Raw genomic sequence first — 22,100 nt, 5'->3', positions numbered from 1 at the left:
GTAACAGAGGCAGGCTTCAGCTGACCGCCTGGTGTGGTGCCCATGTGGCCTCGGAAAAGTGAATCACACAGCATCCCTTGGCAGTGCTTTAGAGTGATTGGAGATCATTCTCTGCATGTGATGGATGAGCTTTCCATTTAAAGAAATTTGCACATAACGTTTATTTCCACTGGGTCTTTTGAACTCCATAAAATATTATCCTTCTTTATCCTCTGCTGTTGCCAATTAGTATATATTATGAAGTTTTTTGAACCCAGGATTAATTTTCTATTGAGTAAACTTCTAGCGTTAACCGTGGACAGAATCCTTCTGTTATGTGAGGGATATGGTTGTGTGTGCGTGTGTATGTTTAGAGAGCAATGTTTCCCTTTCCCAGCTTGGGTATTGTAACATCCTTATTATTCAGGATCCCAGCTGGGAAAAGATGGCACATTCAAATTAGGATAATTTAGGGAGGGTTTATTTGCAAAGGGACTATTTGAAAAGGTATGAATGTGTGGGGGAAACACAAGCCATAGTGTATAACCCACTGGAGCTGTTACTACCCCTAGACCAGGGGGAAGAAAGGAAAGAGGAGTGACCAGAACCTAGAAACAGAGTCCTGTAAAGAAGGCCACCTTTGGGATGGCCTGCAGGATACGGACAGCCTGGTAGCTCAGGGCCACTCACCTCTTCCCTCCTTCCAATCCCAGTCTGGGCTCCCCATTGGCTGAACCCAGTCAGAACCAGAAGGTGCAGGAGCCCTTTGATTTGGCCCCAGTAGGTCAACTTCCCAGGCTGGAGACAGGACAGAAGGCAGACTGGGGATTTGGAGGGCAAATGAAGGGCATCTGGCATATATCCCAATGAAGGTGTCCAATTATTTCTAGGCAAGGTATAAAAATCTAAATAGAAAACTTAAACTCACTTTTATTTTTAAACAGCTTTATTGAGGTATAATTGACATGCAATAAACTACACGTATTTCAAGTATACAATTTGATAAGTTTTGATATGTATATGCCTGTGAAGCCGTTACCACATAATCAAGATAGCGAACATATTATCACCTTCAAAATAAATCCACTTTAATTTAACATTTAAGATATTCCACATGGTTCTTTTAGGAGGGCATGGAAAGGTATCGTGAAATCAAGCAACAGCAGGGACAATTCCAAAGGTATTGGCTCTGGACAGACACACAAAAAAATGAAATTCAGGACAATGTCAAAGCTTATGAGAAAACTATTTAATAGTAAGTAGCTTATAATAAATTAAAAAGAAAAGATGGTGAGTTTGAAGGGTTTTTGTTTTGTTTTTGTGTTTACTTTGTATCTGTTTATTGCCATGAATTTAAAACAAAATGAGGCAAAAATCTGTCTGTTCTGAGTAGTCAATATTTGAATCTCAAAAAATCAGTGATAAATCAGGATTTAATAGCACCAGCAGAACTATAGATTAGAACCAGCATACATGTCATTTGATGTTAATATGTACCACATCCCACTCCAGGGGGCAGGCCCAGGCTTAGGTGCATGTTCTGTATAATCCCATCTCCTCAAGAAAGTGTATTGAAATGTAGGTGAGAGGGCGTGATGTGTTATTGATGACAATGCTTACAGTATTACCATGACAGTTGCTGAGTGTTTAGTGTACGGTTAGTGAAAGAGCTGGGATGCGATTTAATTCTCTGAGCTTCGGGCTCTTATGCTTTAAATTATAAAAGCAAGTAAATCATTTACAAACACATTTTGTTTTTACCATTTATTAATAATTGCTTGCTACCCATCTGACAGCTGATGGAAGCGCCAGAGAGTCATGGCTGGGTTGAGAACTGGCACTGTCAATCTTTGGTGTCCCCAGAGCCCCATTTATTCTAGGGAAATCAGGAGTGCCCAGTGAGTGCTAGGGAAAGCTAGTGTCGGTGAAGAATTAAATGTGAGACTCCACCCCGCTTCCTACAGAGAAGAGCACCTCCCTGGCTAAGCAAGGACAAGTGATTGGTGGGGGGGAGAGGGGTAACATTGTAGGGAAGGGAGGGTCTGGGTAGGCAATGAGGGAAGCCACCAAGGACCCCCCTTGTGCACCAGCAGTGGGTGCAGTATCATCCCTCAGCCCAGGAGCTGTGACAAGGGCCACACCGGTTTCCGTGTGGCCTTCGAACTTACCTAGCAAGTTCAGGGCCTTTGCATTCTTATTCCTTATGCCTAGATTGCTCTGCCCCAAATTTTTGCAAGGCTCTCTCTTACTCTCTTATTTCATTCAGATTTCTGCTCAAGTATCTCCTCCTCAAAGAAGCTTTCTTTTGCCATCCTCTCTAAAGAGTCACCTGTCACTATCTCCCTCTCTATTTTCCTCATAACAATGATCACTGTCCGACTAACGTCCTTCTCTAACTTTTTGGTTTTAGGACCTCTGTACATGCTTAAAAATTGAAGACCCTATAGAGCTTACATTTGTGTGGCTATACCTTTCAAAATTTACTATGTCAGAAATTAAAATAGAAATTTAAAAATATTTTTATTCATTGAAAAACAGCAATAATAATTCTATTACATATTAATGTAAATAACTTGGGGAAAATAACTGTATTTTTCAAAACAAGAGAGTTACACAAGAAGAATGACGTTTTATATTTTTTTACTTTAATTTTTTTTATACAGCAGGTTCTTATTAGTTATCTATTTTATACACATCAGTGTATACTTGTCAATCCCAATCTCCCAATTCATCACACCTGCCACACCCTGCTTTCCCCCCTTGGTATCCATATGTTTGTTCTCTACATCTGTGTCTCTATTTCTGCCTTGCAAACTGGTTCATCTTGTACCATTTTCCTAGGTTCCACATATATGCGGTAATATACAATATTTGTTTTTCTCTTTCTGACTTACTTCACTCTTACTTCACAGTCTCTAGGTCCATCCATGTCTCTATAAATGACCCAATTTCATTCCTTTTTATGGCTGAGTAATATTCCATTGTATATATGTACCACATCTTTATCCATTCATCTGTCAATGGGCATTTAGGTTGCTTCCATGTCCTGGCTATTATAAATAGTGCTGCAATAAACATTAGGGTACATGTGTCTTTTTGAATTATGGTTTTCTCTGGGTATATGTCCAGTAGTGGGATTGCTGGGTTATATGGTAATTCTATTTTTAGTTTGTTTGTTTGTTTTTTGTTTTTTTTGCCGTACGCGGGCCTCTCACTGTTGTGGCCTCTCCCGTTGCGGACCACAGGCTCCGGACGCACAGGCTCAGTGGCCATTGCTCACGGGCCCAGCCGCTCCACGGCATGTGGGATCCTCCCGGACCGGGGCACAAACCCATGTCCCCTGCATCAGCAGGCGGACTCTCAACCACTGTGCCACCAGGGAAGCCCTATTTTTAGTTTTTTAAGGACCCTCCATACTGTTCTCCATAGTGGCTGTATCAATTTACATTCCCAGCAGCAGTGCAAGGTTCCCTTTTCTCCACACCGTCCCCAGCATTTGTTGTTTGTGGAGTTTCTGCTGATGCCCATTCTAACCAGTATGAGGTGATACCTCATTGTAGTTTTGATTTGCATTTCTCTAATAATTAGTGATGTTGAGCAGCTTTTCATGTGCCTCTTGGTCATCTGTATGTCTTCTTTGGAGAAATGTCTATTTAGGTCTTCTGCCCATTTTTTGATTGGGTTGTTTGTTTTTTTAATTGAGCTGCATGAGCTGTTTATATATTTTGGAGATTAATCCTTTGTCCATTGATTTGTTTGCAAATATTTTCTCCCATTTTGAGGGCTGTCTTTTCGTCTTGTTTACAGTTTCCTTTGCTGTGCAAAAGCTTTAAAGTTTCATTAGGTCCCATTTGTTTATTTTTATTTTTATTTCCATTACTCTAGGAGGTGGGTCAAAAAAGATCTTACTGTGATTTATGTCAAAGAGTGTTTTTCCTATGTTTTCCTCTAAGAGTTTTATAGTGTCCAGTCTTACATTTAGGTCTTTAATCCACTTTGAGTTTATTTTTGTATATGGTGTTAGGGAGTGTTCTAATTTCATTCTTTTACGTGTAGCTGTCCAGTTTTCCCAGCACCACTTATTGAAGAGACTGTCTTCTCCATTGTATGTCCTTGCCTCCTTTGTCATAGATTAGTTGACCATAGGTGCGTGGGTTTATCTCTGGGTTTTCTATCCTGTTCCATTGATCTATATTTCTGTTTTTGTGCCAGTACCATATTCTCTTGATTACTGTAGCTTTGTAATATAGTCTGAAGTCAGGGAGTCTGATTCCTCCAGCTCCGTGTTTTTCCCTCAAGATTGCTTTGTCTGTTTGGGGTCTTTTGTGTCTCCATACAAATGTTAAGATTTTTTGTTCTAGTTCTGTAAAAAATGCCATTGGTAATTTGATAGGGATTACAGTGAATCTGTAGATTGCTTTGGGTAGTATAGTCATTTTCACAATATTGATTCTTCCAATCCAAGAACATGGTATTTCTCTTCATCTGTTTGTGTCATCTTTGATTTCTTTCATCAGTGTCTAATACTTTTCTGAGTACAGGTCTTTTACCTCCTTAGGTAGGTTTATTCCTAGGTATTTTATACTTTTTGTTGCAGTGGTGAATGGGATTGTTCCCTTAATTTGTCTTTCTGATCTTTTGTTGTTAGTATATAGTAATGGAAGAGATTTCTGTGCATTAATTTTGTATCCTGCAGCTTTACCAAATTCATTGATTAGCTCTAGTAATTTTCTCATGGCATCTTTAGGATTATCTATGTATAGTATCAAGTCATCTGGAAACAGTGACAGTTTTGCTTCTTCTTTTCCAATTTGTATTCCTTTTCTTTCTTTTTCTTCTCTGATTGCTGTGGCTAGGACTTCCAAAACGATGTTGAATAATAGTGGCAAGAGTGGGCATCCTTGTTCCTGATCTTCGAGGAAATGCTTTCAGTTTTTCACCATTGAGAATGATGCTTGCTGTGGGTTTGTCGTATATGGCCTTTATTATGTTGAGGTAAGTTCCCTCTATGCAGTTTCTGGAGAGTTTTTATCATAAATAGGTGTTGAATTTTGTCAAAAGCTTTTTCTGCATCTATTGAGATGATCGTATGGTTTTTAGTCTTCAATTTGTTAATATGGTGTATCACATTGATTGATTTGCATATATTGAAGAACCCTTGCATCCCTGGGATAAATCCCACTTGATCATGGCGTATGATCCTTTTAATGCATTATTGGATTCTGTTTGCTAGTACTCTTGAGGATTTTTACATCTATATTCATCAGTGATATTGATCTGTAATTTTCTGTTTTTGTAGTATCTTTGTCCGGTTTTGGTATCAGGGTGATGGTGGCCTCATACAATGCGTTTGGGAGTGTTCCTTCCTCTGCAGATTTTTGGAAGACTTTGAGAAGGATGGGTGTTAACTCTTCTCTAAATGTTTGATAGAATTCACCTGTGAAGCCATCTGGTCCTGGACTTTTGTTTGCTGGAAGATTTTTAATCACAGTTTCAATTTCATTACTTGCGATTGGTCTGTTCATGTTTTCTATTTCTTCCTGGTTCAGTCTCAGAAGGTTGTGTTTTTCTAAGAATTTGTCCGTTTCTTCCAGGTTATCCATTTTATTGGCATAGGGTCGCCTGTAGTAGTCTCTTATGATGCTTTGTATTTCTGTGAAGTCCGTTGTAACTTCTCTTTTTTATTTCTAATTTTATTGATTTGAGTCCTCTCCCTCTTTTTCTTGTTGAGTCTGGCTAAAGGTTTACCAATTTTGTTTATCTTTTCAAAGAACCAGCTTTTAGTTTTATTGATCTTTACTGTTGTTTTATTTGTTTCTATCTCATCTATTTCTGCTCTGATCTTTATGATTTCTTTCCTTCTAACTTTTGGTTTTGTTTGGTCTTCTTTCTCTACTTCCTTTATGTATAAGGTTGGATTGTTTATTGGAGATTTTTCTTGTTTATTGAGGTAGGATTGTATTGCTCTAGATTTCCCTCTTAGAACTGCTTTTGCTGCATCCCATAAGGTCTGGATCATCGTGTTTTCATTGTCATTTGTCTCTAGGTATTTTTTAATTTCCTCAGCCATCTCTTTGTTATTTAGTAACATATTGTTTAGCCTTCATGTGTTTGTGTTTTTTACATTTTTTATCCTGTAATTGATTTCTAATCTTATAGCATTGTGGTCAGAAAAGATGCTTGATATGATTTCAATTTTCTTAAATTTACTGAGACTTGATTTGTGACCCATGATGTGATCTATCCTGGGGAATGTTCCATGTGCACTTGAGAAGAAAGTGTAGTCGGCTGTTTTGGGATGGATTGTCCTATAAATGTCAATTAAATCTACCTTGTCTATTGTGTCATTTAAAGCTTTTGTTTCCTTGTAATATTCTGTCTGGATGATCTGTCCATTGGTGTAAGTGAGATGTTAAAGTCCCCCACTATTATTGTGTTACTGTCGATTTCCTCTTTTATAGCTGTTAGCATTTACGTTATGTATTGAGGTGCTCCTATGTTGGGTACATATATATTTATAATTGTTATATCTTCTTCTTGGATTGATCCCTTGATCATTGTGTAGTGTCCTTCCTTGTCTCTTGTAACATTCTTTATTTTAAAGCCTATTTTATCTGATATGAGTATTGCTACTCTAGCTTTCTTCTGATTTTCATTTGCATGGATTACCTTTTTCCATCCCCTCACTTCCAGTCTGTATGTGTCCCTAGGTCTGAAGTGGGTCTCTTGTAGACAGCATATATATGGGTCTTGTTTTTGTATCCATTCAGTGAGCCTGTGTCTTTTTGTTGGAACATTTAACACATTTAAGGTAATTATCAATTTGTATGTTCCTATTACCATTTTCATAATTGTTTGGGGTTTGTTTTTGTAGGTCCTTTTCTTCTTTTGTGTTTCCCACTGAGAGAAGTTCCTTTAGTGTTTGTTGTAGAGCTGGTTTGGTGGTGCTGAATTCTCTTATCTTTTGCTTGTCTGTAAAGCTTTTGATTTCTCCATCGAATCTGAATGAGATCCTTGCGGGGTAGAGTAATCTTGGTTGTAGCTTCTTCCCTTTCATCACTTTAAATATATCGTGCCACTCCCTTCTGGCTTGTAGCGTTTCTGCTGAGAAATCAGCTGTTAACCTTATGGCATTCCCTTGTATGTTATTTGTCATTTTTCCCTTGTTGTTTTCAATAATTTTTCTTTGTCTTTAATTCTTGTCAATTTGATTACTATGTGTCTTGGCGTGTTTCTCCTTGGAATTATCCTGCCTGGGACTCTGCACTTCCTGGACTTGGGTGGCTATTTCCTTTCCCATGTTAGGGAAGGTTTTGACTATAATCTCTTCAGATATTTTCTCGGGTCCTTTCTCTCTCTCTTCTCCTTGTAGGACCCCTATAATGCAAATGTTGGTGCGTTTAATGTTTTCCCAGAGGTCTCTTAGGCTGTCTTCATTTCTTTTCATTCTTTTTTCTTTATTCTGTTCTGTGGCAGTGAATTCCACCATTCTTTCTTGCAGGTCATTTATCCGTTCTTCTGCATCAGCCATTCTGCTATTGATTCCTCCTAGTTTATTTTTCATTTCAGTTATTGTATTGTTCATCTCTGCTTGTTTGTTCTTTAATTCTTCTAGGTGTTTTTTCTTTAATTCTTCTAGGTCTTTGTTAAACATTTCTTCCATCTTCTTGATCTTTGCCTCCAGTCTTTTTCCAAGGTCCTGGGTCATCGTCACTATCATTATTCTGAATTCTTTTTTGGAAAGTTGCCTATCTCCACTTCATTTAGTTGTTTTTCTGGGGTTTTATCTTGTTTCTTCATCTGATACATAGTTCTCTGCCTTTTCATTTTGTCTATCTTTCTGTGAATGTGGTTTTCATTCCACAGGCTGCAGGATTGTAGTTCTTCTTGTTTCTGCTGTTTGCCTTCTGGTGGATGAGGCTATCTAAGAGGCTTGTGTAAGCTTCCTGATGGGAGGGACTGGTGGTGGACAGAGCTGGCTGTTGCTCTGGTGGGCAGAGCTCAGTAAAACTTTAGTCCCCTTGTCTGCTGATGGGTGGGGCTGAGTTCCCTCCCTGTTGGTTGTTTGGCCTGAGGCGACCCAGCACTGGAGGCTACAAGCTCTTTGGTGGGGCTAATGACCCTGGGAGGGCTCACGCCAAGGAGTACTTCCCCAAACTTCTGCTGCCACTGTCTTTGTCCCTCTGGTGACCCACAGCCACCCCCTGCCTCTGCAGGAGACCTTCCAACACTAGCAGGTAGGTCTGGTTCAGTCTCCTATGGGGGTCACTGCTCCTTCCCTCTGGGATCTGATACACACACTACTTTGTTTGTGCTCTCCACGAGTGAAGTCTCTGTTTCCCCCAGTCCTGTTGAAGTCCTGCAATGAAATTCCACTAGCCGTCAAATTCTGGTTTTCTGGGAATTCCTCCTCCCATTGCTGGACTCCCAGGTTGGGAAGCCTGACGTGGGGCTCAGAACCTTCACTCCAGTGGGTAATCTTCTGTGGTATAATTGCTCTCCAGTTTGTGAGTCACCCATCCAGCAGTTATAGGATTTGATTTTATTGTGATTGTGCTCCTCCTACCATCTCATTGCAGCTTCTCCTCTGTCTTTGAATGTGGGATATCTCTTTTGGTGAGTTCTGGTGTCTTCCTGTCAATGCTTGTTCATCAGTTAGTCGCAATTCCAGTGCTCTCACAACAGGGAGTGAGTGCACGTCCTTCTACTCTGCCATCTTGAACCAATCTCCCTGTTTTATATTTTTGTACGTGTTTCCTATTAATAGAAGATAGCTAGATTGTTACATCTGCTTCTGCATTCAACCTGTGCAATACTGTTGACCCTTGAACAACATGGATTTGAACTGTGAGGGTCCACTTATATGTGGATTTTGTTCACTAAATACGTACTATGATGTTGCATGATCTGTGGTTGAATCCCTGGATGCTGCCAACTGTAAAGTTATACTTACATTTTCAACTGCACAGGGGTTAGTGCCCCTAACCCCCACCTGTTGAAAGGTCAACTGTATATTGTTTTGGGAAAAGTCGTTGAAGAACATCCAGCCTCACACAGATATGTAGTTGAAAAAGAGAGGGGTTTTTTTAAAAAATTAATTTATTTCATTATTTATTTTTGGCTTCATTGGGTCTTCGTTGCTGTGCGTGGCTTTCTCTAGTTGCAGTGAGCAGGGGCTACTCTTTGTTGCGATGCGCGGGCTTCTCGTTGCGGTGCGCGGGCTTCTCTTGTTACGGTGGCTTCTCTTGTTGCGGAGCATGGGCTCTAGGCGTGTGGACTTCAGTAGCTGTGGCTCGCGGGCTCTAGAGCGCAGGCTCAGTAGTTGTGGCGCACGGGCTTAGTTGCTCCGTGGCACGTGGGATCTTCCTGGACCAGGGCTCGAACCCGGGTCCCCTGCATTGGCAGGCGGATTCTTAACCACTGTGCCACCAGGGAAGTCCCCAAGAGAGGGTTATTTTAATAACCTTTTCATATAATTGTGGGTATTCTACTTTAATATTACACCAAGACTCAACACATGATAATTTCTTAAAATTAGTTGTGTGGTACTTGCACCCTGGTGATACTTGTGGGAGCCGCTCCTAGCCTATGGATCAGATGGCCACTTTTTTTTTTTTTTTTAAGGAAAAGTTGGTCACTGTCTTTTGAAATTATGCTTTATGTAAGGTAGAATAAGAAATGCAAATCATTATCTTCATTATACCCTTTTAAAAAGTCAAGTCTTGAAAGATTATAGAAGCTTCTAATCAAACACCAATATCTCATGTGCATAGAAATTGGAACGCTTTTTCCTTGATAGATCCACACTTCATATTATGGCTACTTTTTTGAGGTAAGAAGTGAAAACTTAACAGTTTCTAACATAGTTCCTGGATAAATATTTGTTGAAACTATCTAATGTTTGTTAGACTGCTTTTATTCATTTCTTTCAAATTCTTATTTATGTCTATTACCTTATTTGAATAAGTGAGAAAAATGCCTTTTAGAAATGCCTTAACCTGGTACAGAAATAGAATTAAACATTCATGTTAACACATATGTCTAGTAAATTAGGCAACCACTTTATCTGCTTGTTCAGAATATTTCAACATCATTAATCCATAATTTTATGTTTATCTATTTTAAGATCCACACAGGTTTACAGCACCAAATAATCTGGCCCTGTCAGCCCAGCTGCATTCCTCTGGATGAAAAACTCCTGCCCCAGCTTCTAAAAGAAGCAGGCTACGCTACCCACATGGTCGGAAAATGGCACCTGGGAATGTACAGGAAAGAATGTCTTCCAACCCGCCGAGGATTTGATACCTACTTTGGTAATGGAAATGCACATGTTTCTTTAACAACTCTGGCCAACTGCAGCCGTCTCATAAAACACAGCCAAGTGTAATCAAATGAAATAACTGGAAACCTGAACAGAGTGAATCAGTCAGCGCTGCCATGGGGCCACTGTCTAATGCCACGACCGTAAACATGGCTGTGCACTCAGCTCGTGATGGGACAGGCAGTTATCCTTGCCAGGGTTCTACATGCCACGTAGGGGCCTTTGCAGAGTCTGCTACCTCCAAGTCAGAGACCACTCTACTCTTAGAGAACCTTATTACCAAAAGGTTGATTTTTTTAAAAAATTCCAGGCAAAACCCAATACAAGAATATTTCCTTCACAGAGGTTCAGGATCTTTTTTTCTCCTCATGAATTGTGTTCAAAGGTTTTATTTTGTTTTGTATTTCCTGGAGATGATAAAGAAGACTCTTTTCCAATTGGCATCCTTCTTTCCTTCTGTGAGATCTGTTTTTGAAATTACTAGATTGAGGAAGATAGATCAAATAAAGAAAATGGGAGGGTAAATAACAAATGGTAATAGGAAAGATACAAAATAATAAGTATTTTACGGATTTGATAGCCCTATAAAAATAAATGTAAAGCCTACAGTTTTTTTTTTAAATATATGCTCTATTTAAACCTGTTACAAACTATTTCTTAACAACCTATTTATCTATTTATCTTGCCAGGGGCTACATAGCTTTCTGTCAAGTTCTTTTCATATTTTGCTTTTTTTTTTAAATTGGGATGTAGCTGTTTTACAATGTTTGTTAGTTTCTACTGTACAGCGAAGTGAAGTAGAGTTCCCTGTGCTATACAGCAGGTTCTTATTAGATATCTATTTTATACATATTAGTGTATATACATCAATTGCAATCTCCCAGTTCATCCCACCTCTCACCCCCAACTTTCCCCCTCATATTTTGCTTTCCATCTAGCTATTCTGTTTTATCTGTCTAGCTGTTTAGCTCCCTACCTACCTCCCATTTGTCTCTTCATTTATTTACAAACTGCCATATACAGAAAGGAACACACAATGAAGATAAATTTTTAAAAAATAAATAGAATTGAAAAATCAGGGTGGGCTTCCCTGGTGGCACAGTGGTTGGGAGTCCACCTGCTGATGCAGGGGACATGGGTTCGTGCCCCGGTCCGGGAGGATCCCACGTGCCACGGAGCAGCTGGGCCCGTGAGCCATGGCTGCTGAGCCTGCACGTCCAGAGCCTGTGCTCCACAAGGGGAGAGCCCACAACAGTGAGAGGCCCGCGTACCACAAAAAAAAAAAAAAAAAATCAGGGTGAGAGGAGGTGGAGTCAAGATGGCAGTATGGAAAGAGGTGGAGTTAGTGTCTCCCCACAGCTAGGGCACCTGCTGGCCACTGGTGGGGCACTCTGACACCTAAGGAGACAGGAGGATCCCCAAAGTGAACTGGTAGGATGTAAGGGGACTGAAGGGGGAGAAGTGGAGGCCAGACAGGATTGGCATCCCTGAGGCCAGGGAGATTAGGAGAGGCAGGCAGGAGGGGCCCTCTGGGAGAAGCAGGAGAGGAGTGGAGGGTGATTGCCCTGTTCACTCAGGCCCCAGGAGCCTGCTGAGCTCCCAGGCCTATCCCCTGCCCTCCAAAGCCCCCTCCAGGCTGCGTACGTTCTTGGGGGCATAGGAGGGAGGCTGGGGAGATCAGGAGAGGCAGGCGGGAGTGGCCCTCCCAAACCAGAGGAGGAGGAGAGGAGAGGAGGGTGTTTGCCCTGCCCACTTGAGCCCAGGAAGGCTGCTGGACTCCCAGGTGAGGGCCCCTGCCCTGTGAGACCAGGGCTGGGGGGCACGCCTGGGCCCCTTATGTTCCTTGAGCCTAACCGTCCCCCCCACCGCACACCCTCCAGGGCCTTTTCCAGCCCTGTGGGTCCTGAGCATCAGCCCTGCCCACCACCCAAACCTCACCCTTGCTTAGCCCCCACCCTCCACAGCCAAGGCCTTCCCCCCACAACCTTTTTTTCCCCTCCTTCTCTTTTTTTTACTATTGTGGTACTGTTGTATATTCCAGTTGTTGATTCATCTATATTTTTATTTTTATATTCTCCCTATCTGTTAGTTTTCTAGCCTAATTTTATTTTTTACTTTGTTATTGTTCTTTTGGTTTTTCTTTTCTTTTTTTTTTTTTTTTTGCCTCCCCAGGTGGCTTGCAGGATCTTGATTCACAAGCCCAGGGTCAGGCCGAAGCTCCTGCGGTGGGAGCTCTGAGTCTGAACCACTGGACTAACAGGGAACCTCAGACCATGGGGAATATTCATCAGAGTGAGGTCTCATGGAGTTCCTCATCTCAGGCAAGACCCAGCTCTACCCAATAGCCTACTAACCCTAGTGTTGGAAGCATCAGGTCAAACAACCGGTAAGACAGGAATACAATCCCACTTATTGAAAAAAAAAAATGAGATGGCAAAAAAATATGTCACAGATGAAGGAGCAAGGTAAAAACCTATAAGATCAAATAAATGAAGAAGAAATAGGCAATCTACCTGAAAAAGAATTCATAGTAATGATAGTAAAGATGATCCAGAATCTCGAAAATAGAATGGAGGCACAGATTGACAAAATACAAGAAATGTTTAACAAAGATCTAGAAGAACTAAAGAACAAACAAACAGAGATGAACAACATAATAGCTGAAATGAAAAATACACTAGAAGGAATCAGTAACAGAATAACTGAGGCAGAAGAATGAATAAGTGAGCTGGAAGTAACTGCCAAGGAGAAGAATAAAGAAAAAAGAATGAAAAGAATTGAAGACAATCTCAGAGACCTCTGGGACAACACTAAACGCACCAACATTTGAATCATAGGGGTCCCAGAAAAAGAGAAAAAGAAAGGGTCTGAGAAAATATTTGAAGAGTTTATAGTTGAAAACTTCCCTAACATGGGAGAGGAAATAGTCACCGAAGTCCAGGAAGCACAGAGAATCCCATACAGGATAAACCCTAGGAAAAACACACCAAGACACATGTTAATCAAATTAACAAAAATTAAATTCAAAGAAAAAATATTAAAAGCTGCAAGGGAAAAACAAAAAATAACATACAAAGGAATCCCCACAAGGTAATCAGCTGATATTTCAGTGGAAACTCTGCAGGCCAGAAGGGGGTGGAAGGATATACTTAAAGTGGTGAAAGAGAAAAACCTACAACCAAGATTACTCTACCTAGCGAGGATCTCATTCAGATTCGATGGAGAAGTCAAAAGCTTTTCAGACAAGCAAAAGCTAAGAGAATTCAGCACCAGTAAACCAGTTTTACAACAAATGCTGAAAAAACTTCTCTAAACAGGAAACACAAGAGAAGAAAAAGACCCACAAAAAACAAACCCAAAACAATTAAGAAAATGGTAATAGGAATATACATACCAATAATAACCTTGAATGTAAATGGATTAAATGTCCCAACCAAAAGACATAGACTGGCTGAATGGATACAAAGACAAGACCCATATATAACCCACTTCAGACCTAGGGACACATACAGACTGAAAGTGAGGGGATGGAAAAAGATATTCCATGCAAATGGAAATCAAAAGAAAGCTGGATTAGCAATACTTGTATCAGATAAAATAGACTTTAAAATAAAGACTGTTACAAGAGATAAGGAAGGATACTACATAATGATCAAAGGATCAATCCAAGAAGAAGATATAACAAATTAAGGGATAAAAACCATATGATCATCTCAATAGATGCAGAAAAAGCTTTTGACAAAGTTCAACACCCATTTATGATTAAAAAAAAAAACTCTCCAGAAAATGGGCATAGAGGGAACCTACCTCAACATAATAAAGGCCATATATGACAAACCCACAGCAAGCCTCATACTCAGTGGTGAAAGCATTTCCACTAAGATCAGGAACAAGACAAGGATGTCCACTCTTACCACTGTTATTCAACATAGTTTTGAAAGTCCTAGCCACAGCAATCAGAGAAGAAAAAGAAAGAAAAGGAATACAAATTGGAAAAGAAGAAGTAAAACTGTCACTGTTTGCAGATGACATGATACTATACACAGAAAATCCTAAAGGTGTCACCAGAAAGCTACTAGAACTAATCAATGAATTTGGTAAGGTTGCAGGATACAAAATTAATGAACAGAAATCTCTGGCATTCCTATACACCAACAATGAAAAATCAGAAAGAGAAATTAAGGAAACACTCCCATTTACCATTGCAACAAAAACAATAAAATACTTAGGAATAAACCTACCTAAGGAGGCAAAAGAGTTGTACTCAGAAAACTATAAAACACTGATGAAAGAAATCAAAGATGGGGCTTCCCTGGTGGCACAGTGGTTGAGAGTCCACCTGCCGATGCAGGGGACACGGGTTCGTGCCCCGGTCCAGGAAGATCCCACATGCCGTGGAGCGGCTGGGCCCGTGAGCCATGGCCGCTGAGCCTGCGTGTCCAGAGCCTGTGCTCCGCAACGGGAGAGGCCACAACAGTGAGAGGCCTGCGTACTGCAAAAAAAAAAAAAAAAAACGATGAGGTATCACCTCATGCCGGTCAGAATGGCCATTATCAAAAAATCTAGAAACAATAAATGCTGGAAAGGGTGTGGTGAAAAGGGAACCCTCCTGCACTGTTGGTAGGAATATAGATTGATACAACCACTATGAAAAACAGTATGGAGGCTCCTTAAAAAACTAAAAATAGAATTACCATATGACCCAGCAATCCCACTACTGGGCATATACCCCGCGAAAACCATAATTCAAAAAGAGACATGTACCACAATGTTCATTGCAGCACTATTTACAATAGCCAGGACATGGAACCAACCTAAATGTCCATCGACAGATGAATGGATAAAGAAGATATGGCACATATATACAATGGAATATTACTCAGACATAAAAAGAAACGAAATTGAGTTACTTGTAGTGAGGTGGATGGACCTAGAGTCTGTCATACAGAGTGAAATAAGTCAGAAAAACAAATACTGTATGCTAACACATATATATGGAATCTGAAAAAAAAATGGTACTGATGAACCTAGTTGCAGGGTAGGATGAAGAGATAGACATAGAAAATGGACTTGAGGACATGGGGTGGGAGGGCGAAGCTGGGGCGAAGTGAGAGTAGCATTGACGTAGCATCGACATACGTACACTACTGAATGTAAAATAGTTGGCTGGTGGGAAGCAGCAGCATAGCACAGGGAGATAGGCTCGGTGCTTTGCGACAACCTAGAGGGGTGGGATAGGGAGGATAGGACGGAGGCTCAAGAGGGAGGGGATATGGGGACATGTGTATGCATATGGCTGATTCACTTTGTTGTGCAACAGAAACTAACACAGTATTTTGAAGCAATTATACTCCAATAAAGATCTATTTTTTAAAATCAGGATGAATAGAAAAAGATGGAATAGTTGCTTGGCACCAAGTTATTTTAAAAAAAAAAAAAACCTGCCTGGCTGTAGCAGACTTCACATTCAACTCTGAGATTTGGGACTTCTTATGCTCAAAGCAAAAAAAAAAAAAAGCAGTCTATAAGTGTCACATTACTTATAAGTTAAATGGAAACCAAATGTTCAGGAAGAGTAAAGCATTTTCTGGCTCTTAGACCTGAGAGAAATTTCTCCTTTGGGAGAAGGTAAGGTGGCAGCATCCTCAAAAACATCATTTTAGTAATAAAATGGTGGTTGTCTTATAGGTGTTTCTTGAGACATTCTCTTTTATTCAAGCTAGGACCAGAGCACCAAAGTACATTTCAGTTCAAGTGATTATATGGGGCCCACACAGTGCAGTTGAAGCTCACAGCTCTATAGTGCCTAGTTCGAACCACAGTTTAAGTCGAGATGTAAGGACATCCAGACGTGAGACACCGTGTGACCCACCCCCATCTGGGTTCTCTAGCAGACATTGCTTAATCAATAATGCATTCTTCCCTGTAGTATCTGGATGTATCCTCAGTATTCTTAAATAGCTGTTAAAAACAGGACTTGGAAAAAAAAAAAAAAAAAAACAGGACTTGGGTGTAAGACCTCTTTGTCACCTTGGAAATTCTAGAGGAAAAAACAGCCTCTGTATCCTTTGACGATTTTCAATCAGGTCTTTGCTTAATGATGGGTCGATACCTGTACTCTGGCAACTGGAAGGATATTTTAACTGTTTTTATTAAAAACCAAATTTTATATTTTAAAATTATATGTTTAAACCAAATTATATATTTAAAAATTCATTTGGACAGAGGTGGAAATAACATCCTTTTATGAGAATTAAGAAGCCTAAGTGGATTTAGACAGACAGACACCCCACCGCACATTCATGGCAGGGAGACTTGCAGAGAAGGAGGGCATGATGACGATGCAGTTGTTATCACTGTTATGACTTAGATGTTCTGTTAAAAAACAGATGATTGTGGGCCTGCTTGCACAACTCTGAGTACACTAAGAACCATTGAACTGTACAATGTAAATGAGTGATTTGTATGATATGTGGATTATTCTCAATAAAGCTGTTAAATAATACAGCAGTCAGAGATTTAATTGTTCAAAATATAGTTTCTCATCTTCCCCCAAAAAGCATCGCTGCCATCTTCTTTAGACTCAGCAGCATGTAAGTTCAAATTTGTGAATCATTGTTATGAGAAAGTTCTATGTGACTGTCACATGGTTGCTTGGTATTAGTTTGGCCAAGTATGTGAATAGATAGTTCTATTATGTGAATAAAGAGTTCTATTGGAATCCTATTTGTACTATCTTTTTAATATTTATGGTTTATACATCTTTTTATCAAGTATATCCTCTGCATGTATTTCCCCAAATGATAGAAAACAGTTTATTCTTACAGATAAAGAACCTGAAGTGATTCTTCAAGGTGTTACCAGCAGTTATTAACCCCAAATAGAACACCAGTGTCCTGACCCCTTTAATTACCCATATAAGGACTGAAATTATTTTCATGGATACATTTGTTTTTCGATTATATATTAATTAGCAAACACATTGGCTTTCCCTTTCTGTTATACCTGTAGGAGAAAAGATTACCATTTAAAGAGTTATCTTAAAACTAAGATGTTCATTGTATTTAGGACCTTGAATTTACTGAATCATGGAAAAGGAGGAAATTAAAATGAATTCATTTACTAGGTAAGATATGTAGGGCTTTTAATTGTGATTATAAGAAGTATTTAGAACTGGGGAAAGAGGCCAATTTTATTATCTTCATTTTAATGTTAATAAGCAGTGTTTGTCAGGAGATAGCTCAGAGTCCAGCACAGTTATTTCTTTTGGATAGCTTTATCGAGGTGTAATTCACATACCATATAATTCACCCCATTAAAATGTACAATTCATTGATTTTTAAATAAATTCACAGGGTTGTACCACTGTCACTACAATCCAAATGTAGAACATTTCCATCACCCTAATAAAGAAACCCCATACACGTTAGCAGTCACTCCCCATTTTCCCCTGACCCTCATAGCCCTAGGCAACCACTAACCTACTTTCTGTCTCTACAGATTTGCCTATTCTGAACATTTCATATAAATAGAATCATATAACATGCAGCACAGCTTATTTTAATATTTTAGGAAAATATGGAACATTTTGCAGGAACAACTAAACTTGAGAAAACATTTCTCCCATGTTTAAGTCTAAATTGTGGGATAGGCCATTGATGCCATTTAAATTGGGGGTGAAATTGAGATCAACAGACGTAGAAAAATCTAATTTCAACACCACATGTTAGTTTGCTCTTTTGGTCGTTATGTTTAGAGATCCTCTGTTTGGAAATCTTTGTGTCTTTCACCAGTGGGTGTCAGCATCTGACTAAAGATGATGCCTCCAAGAGCTACTTCTGTAAATAACCTTGAAGCCAGTCGACCAAGGTCAATATCAACGTTATTTGAATTCTGCGTTCATTTATGTGATAACCTCAGAGTAAAAATTTGTAACAAATCACCTGAACCATATGCTATTTTAACCATTAGATAGCTTTAAAAGATTAAAATGTCATCACTTTTACTGAATTTAAACTCTGATTTTTTAAAACATTTACTTGGAATCACCCACTTTGAGAGTTACGTGATAGAGCTTATATTCTAAAGACTTGGCTAAGGGGTGGATTTGAATTTTTTTTACGATAACATTTTAATGCCTTATGCTAGCAAATATAGAGATGTTAAGAAATGGTGCTCTCATCAGCCTTGTCATTTGATTAGCCCTGACATGGATAATCAATTGCATTAGGCAATTAAATGCTGAGACCTTCGTTTGTTTACCATGTTTTATGCTATGCTGACTACTTTCATCTCCCATTCTCCTTGTAGGATATCTTCTAGGTAGTGAAGATTACTATTCCCATGAGCGCTGTACGTTAATCAACGCTCTGAATGTTACACGATGTGCTCTTGATTTTCGAGATGATGAAGAAGTTGCAACAGGGTATAAAAATATGTATTCAACAAATGTATTTACTGAAAGGGCTACAACCCTCATAACTAACCACCCACCAGAGAAGGTAAGTCTTGCTTTTCTATTGATATCAAAATTGTGTGAAGATAGCATCTCTTCAGGTGAATATAGGAAAAGGCCATTGTCCTTTAGGGAAAAACCTAATAAATACTAGGGGAGTCACTTTCAAGTTCTAGAGTACCTCAGTATCAGCTGAGAAGCTTGTTAAAAATAGAAATTCCTGGAGCCCACCCCTAAAAGTCTGATTTATTAAGTCTGGGAAAAATCCATATGTCAATATTTTAAGGAAACTCAAGGGTGATTCTGCAGCACGTGGTCCCCAGATCACACTTTGAGGAATGCTGTGCATATAGTGTTTCAGTACAAATAGAGTTTTATTATTTTAGTATCCTGTGTGGAGGTGTGGTAATTAGTAAATTGACTTTTTCAAAAAATGTTAGGCTTATGTACAAGATGAGGCATTATTATGGCAAACTTTCTGTTAGGTATCCACAAACTTAAGGTTCAGGGCAAGTTCTCTAACTTTGTATTTCCCAGCCCTCCTCCAAGGTTATTTTGGCTATTCTAAATATTCTGCATTCCCATGTTTATTTAGAAGCAGCTGGCCAATTTCTACAAAAAAAAAAAAAGAAAAGTACCTGCTTGGATTTGGATTTCATTGAATCTGTGGACCAACTTGGGGACAATGACCTTAACAATATTGAGTCTTCTAATCTATAAACACGGTACACTGATGAGCCTGTTTATCACATCGACCGTACTGAAGCTAGTTGTATATGTCATGTGCTGAAATCTTTTGACTTATTTACAGATAAAAGTAGAAAAGAGTCTGAATAGCCTTGACATTTGTTGTTGTCGTTGTTAATCTGGAGTTAACCTCCTGAACCCAAGTTCAAGCTGAATTCTCTGGATTTAGCTTATAAATGCCTTCAAATCAGATATTTGTGTTGTCAGATATTGGGCTCAAAATATGGCTTCATTAAGAACTGTATTAACATGCCCTCGAAATTAGACCTTCAATAGGACTCTAACACAGCAAATTACAGAACGTGCTGTGTTATCCAGTTTTTCCAGTTTCCTGCCCTTTGCCTCCTTGGCGGTTACTGAAGGTCCTCAGTGCAGATCACCATTTGGATTCCTGTTTAGATACCTGTTCAGACTTGGTATCTGGCTCCTGACTCCCTTTTTGACATAGTTTCTTCCTGCCTACCCTAACATAGCATTGAGTGGCTTTCCTGGTGTCTGTCCTCAGCTTTGCCCCACTTTTGGCTTTTTTTTTACTCTTTAATGCTGACCTGTTGGAGTGGCCATGCTTGCTGTGGAATATGGAAGAAATTGGAATATTCTCTCAAATATGTAGACATATGCAGATTTAAAATCTAGATGTAAACCAATATTCAGGCAGTTCGACAGATAACTGCTAGGTAATTGGCTTAAGTTCTCAGTTTTCTTCTGTATGTTTGGCATGTTATAGATAAGGTTAAAAACCCAAAGAACAAGATAAGATCTTGAGGGAACTGTGGTCCTTGTCCTGTCCTTTGAAGTTTGAGGTGGGCATCATTTTTCAGGTAAGCAAACTGGCTTAGAGAAATAAGGTAACTTGTTCAAGGTCACAGAATCAGAAACTGCACTGTTTAACTCCAGAGCTCAGTGCACTTAACAAGCCTCCCTAGTTGACAGTTTATATCTCAGACCAGCGACTATGAGCCCCAGTTTATGACTCAGCTTGATGGTTCCAGTATACAATACCATGACAGTATATTGGGATCATCTGGAAAGCTTGGAAGAAATACCACTTCCAAATATTGTGATTTATTGGTCCGGGGTGGGACCCTATCACTGGTATTTAATTATCCCTCCGCTCCTACCTCCAACCGGTGATTCTGATGTGCAGTCACTATCGATTCCTCTCAAGGACAGAGAAGCAAGCAGAAGCCAGCTGCCCTTTACAAGTTCACAATATACCACTATTTAATCGTGCAACAAGTATAAGATGCCTACAATAAAAATTAGTTTCCATTAAGGAACCATAGAGTGTTCTCTCCCAGTGCCCATAACATTACTCAAATAAGAGGAAGCACCTGGGGTGAAATCATTCCTGGTGGGTGGGCTGTCTTAACTGGTGTACGGGGGAGGCTCAGGAACTGAGGAAAACTGTAGGCCGTGAGAGCTCACAAGCCACCCACACCCGTGTGATTAGGATGGTGCTACTCATAGGTAACATGGAAATTGCTGGGTGAGAGGTGGTCTTTTTCCTACAGTGACTGAAATGTCCCGAAGCAGCAGCCAGCCTTTTCAGCATCCCCAAAGTCAAGTTTGAAGCATAGACATAAATGAATGAAATAATCAATAGCTGAGTAATAGCCCCAGGAAGTTTAAGACAGCAGATGCCAATGTTTATAGTTTCAATTCTCAGTGAAAGGACGCAGCACACCAATTACAGGACTTTCATCATTTTATTCCAACATTGAATCTAATTCTGTTCTAACTTCTCTGTGCTATCTACAGACTGTAACAGGCAACTTGCTCGAAGATGGAAATCATTAAAGAAATATACACAAAGTATCCACAAGCTGACTTAAAAATGTGTCTGTTTTAAAGAGCACTTGGGGAAAAAAAGCATATGGAGCTATTTTGTAACAGAAACACAGTTGGTGCTGGAATCAGGGAGATATTGCTAATAACCATTGCACAGTGTTAAGAAGGAATGTCTTTTCTCCTTTTTCTACAGGGTAATTCCCTTAGTACTAATACTATGATGTGAAAGTAACACATTCACAAAATATCGCTTGGTTAAAAATAACCCCCCTTGGGCTTCCCTGGTGGCGCAGTGGTTGAGAGTCTGCCTGCCAATGCAGGGGACACGGGTTCGTGCCCCGGTCCGGGAAGAACCCACATGCCGCAGAGCGGCTAGGCCCGTGAGCCATGGCTGCTGAGCCTGCGCGTCCAGAGCCTGTGCTCCGCAACGGGAGAGGCCACAACAGTGAGAGGCCTGCATACCTCAAAAAAAAAAAAAAAAATAGCCCCCCTCAAAACTTTGCAGAATAAAAATAAATGTTTTCTCCCATACCTCATCTACTAGCAGCTTCTTAAAACAAATGTGACTTTCTAGTGGTAGACACTTACCTTTTCCTGTCACAATTTGGAAAGAAATGTCTTAATTTGGAAGTCAAAGAGAATAACACTTTAAAAACATATCATATGCTTTTTAAAAAGTTATACTTTAAATTAGGGAAATGTACTAAAGAAATGAATTTAAGGCTTTCTTCCTTACTGGAATTAGCATAATGAGAAAGGGAAATAAACCCTTAGCACCATTTTAATATGCTAATAACTTTAGGTTAT

The 22,100-nt window shown here is 39.7% G+C and overlaps 1 protein-coding gene across 1 annotated transcript in view; it reads left to right on the top strand.

Moving 5' to 3' along the window:
• The window catches only part of ARSB (arylsulfatase B), a 169,635-nt gene that overhangs the window by 9,331 nt on the left and 138,204 nt on the right, over positions 1-22,100 (top strand). The window contains exons 2-3 of the mRNA XM_065874400.1: positions 10,106-10,292; positions 18,611-18,801. Of these exons, the coding sequence (XP_065730472.1) occupies positions 10,106-10,292; positions 18,611-18,801 (378 nt within the window). The remainder of the gene's footprint in view (positions 1-10,105; positions 10,293-18,610; positions 18,802-22,100) is intronic.

This window comes from Phocoena phocoena, chromosome 3, assembly GCF_963924675.1.
Source record: "Phocoena phocoena chromosome 3, mPhoPho1.1, whole genome shotgun sequence".
Lineage (NCBI taxonomy): Eukaryota > Metazoa > Chordata > Mammalia > Artiodactyla > Phocoenidae > Phocoena > Phocoena phocoena.
The sequence above is the reverse complement of the archived record's forward strand: the minus strand, read 5'-3'. Positions and strand labels throughout refer to the sequence as shown.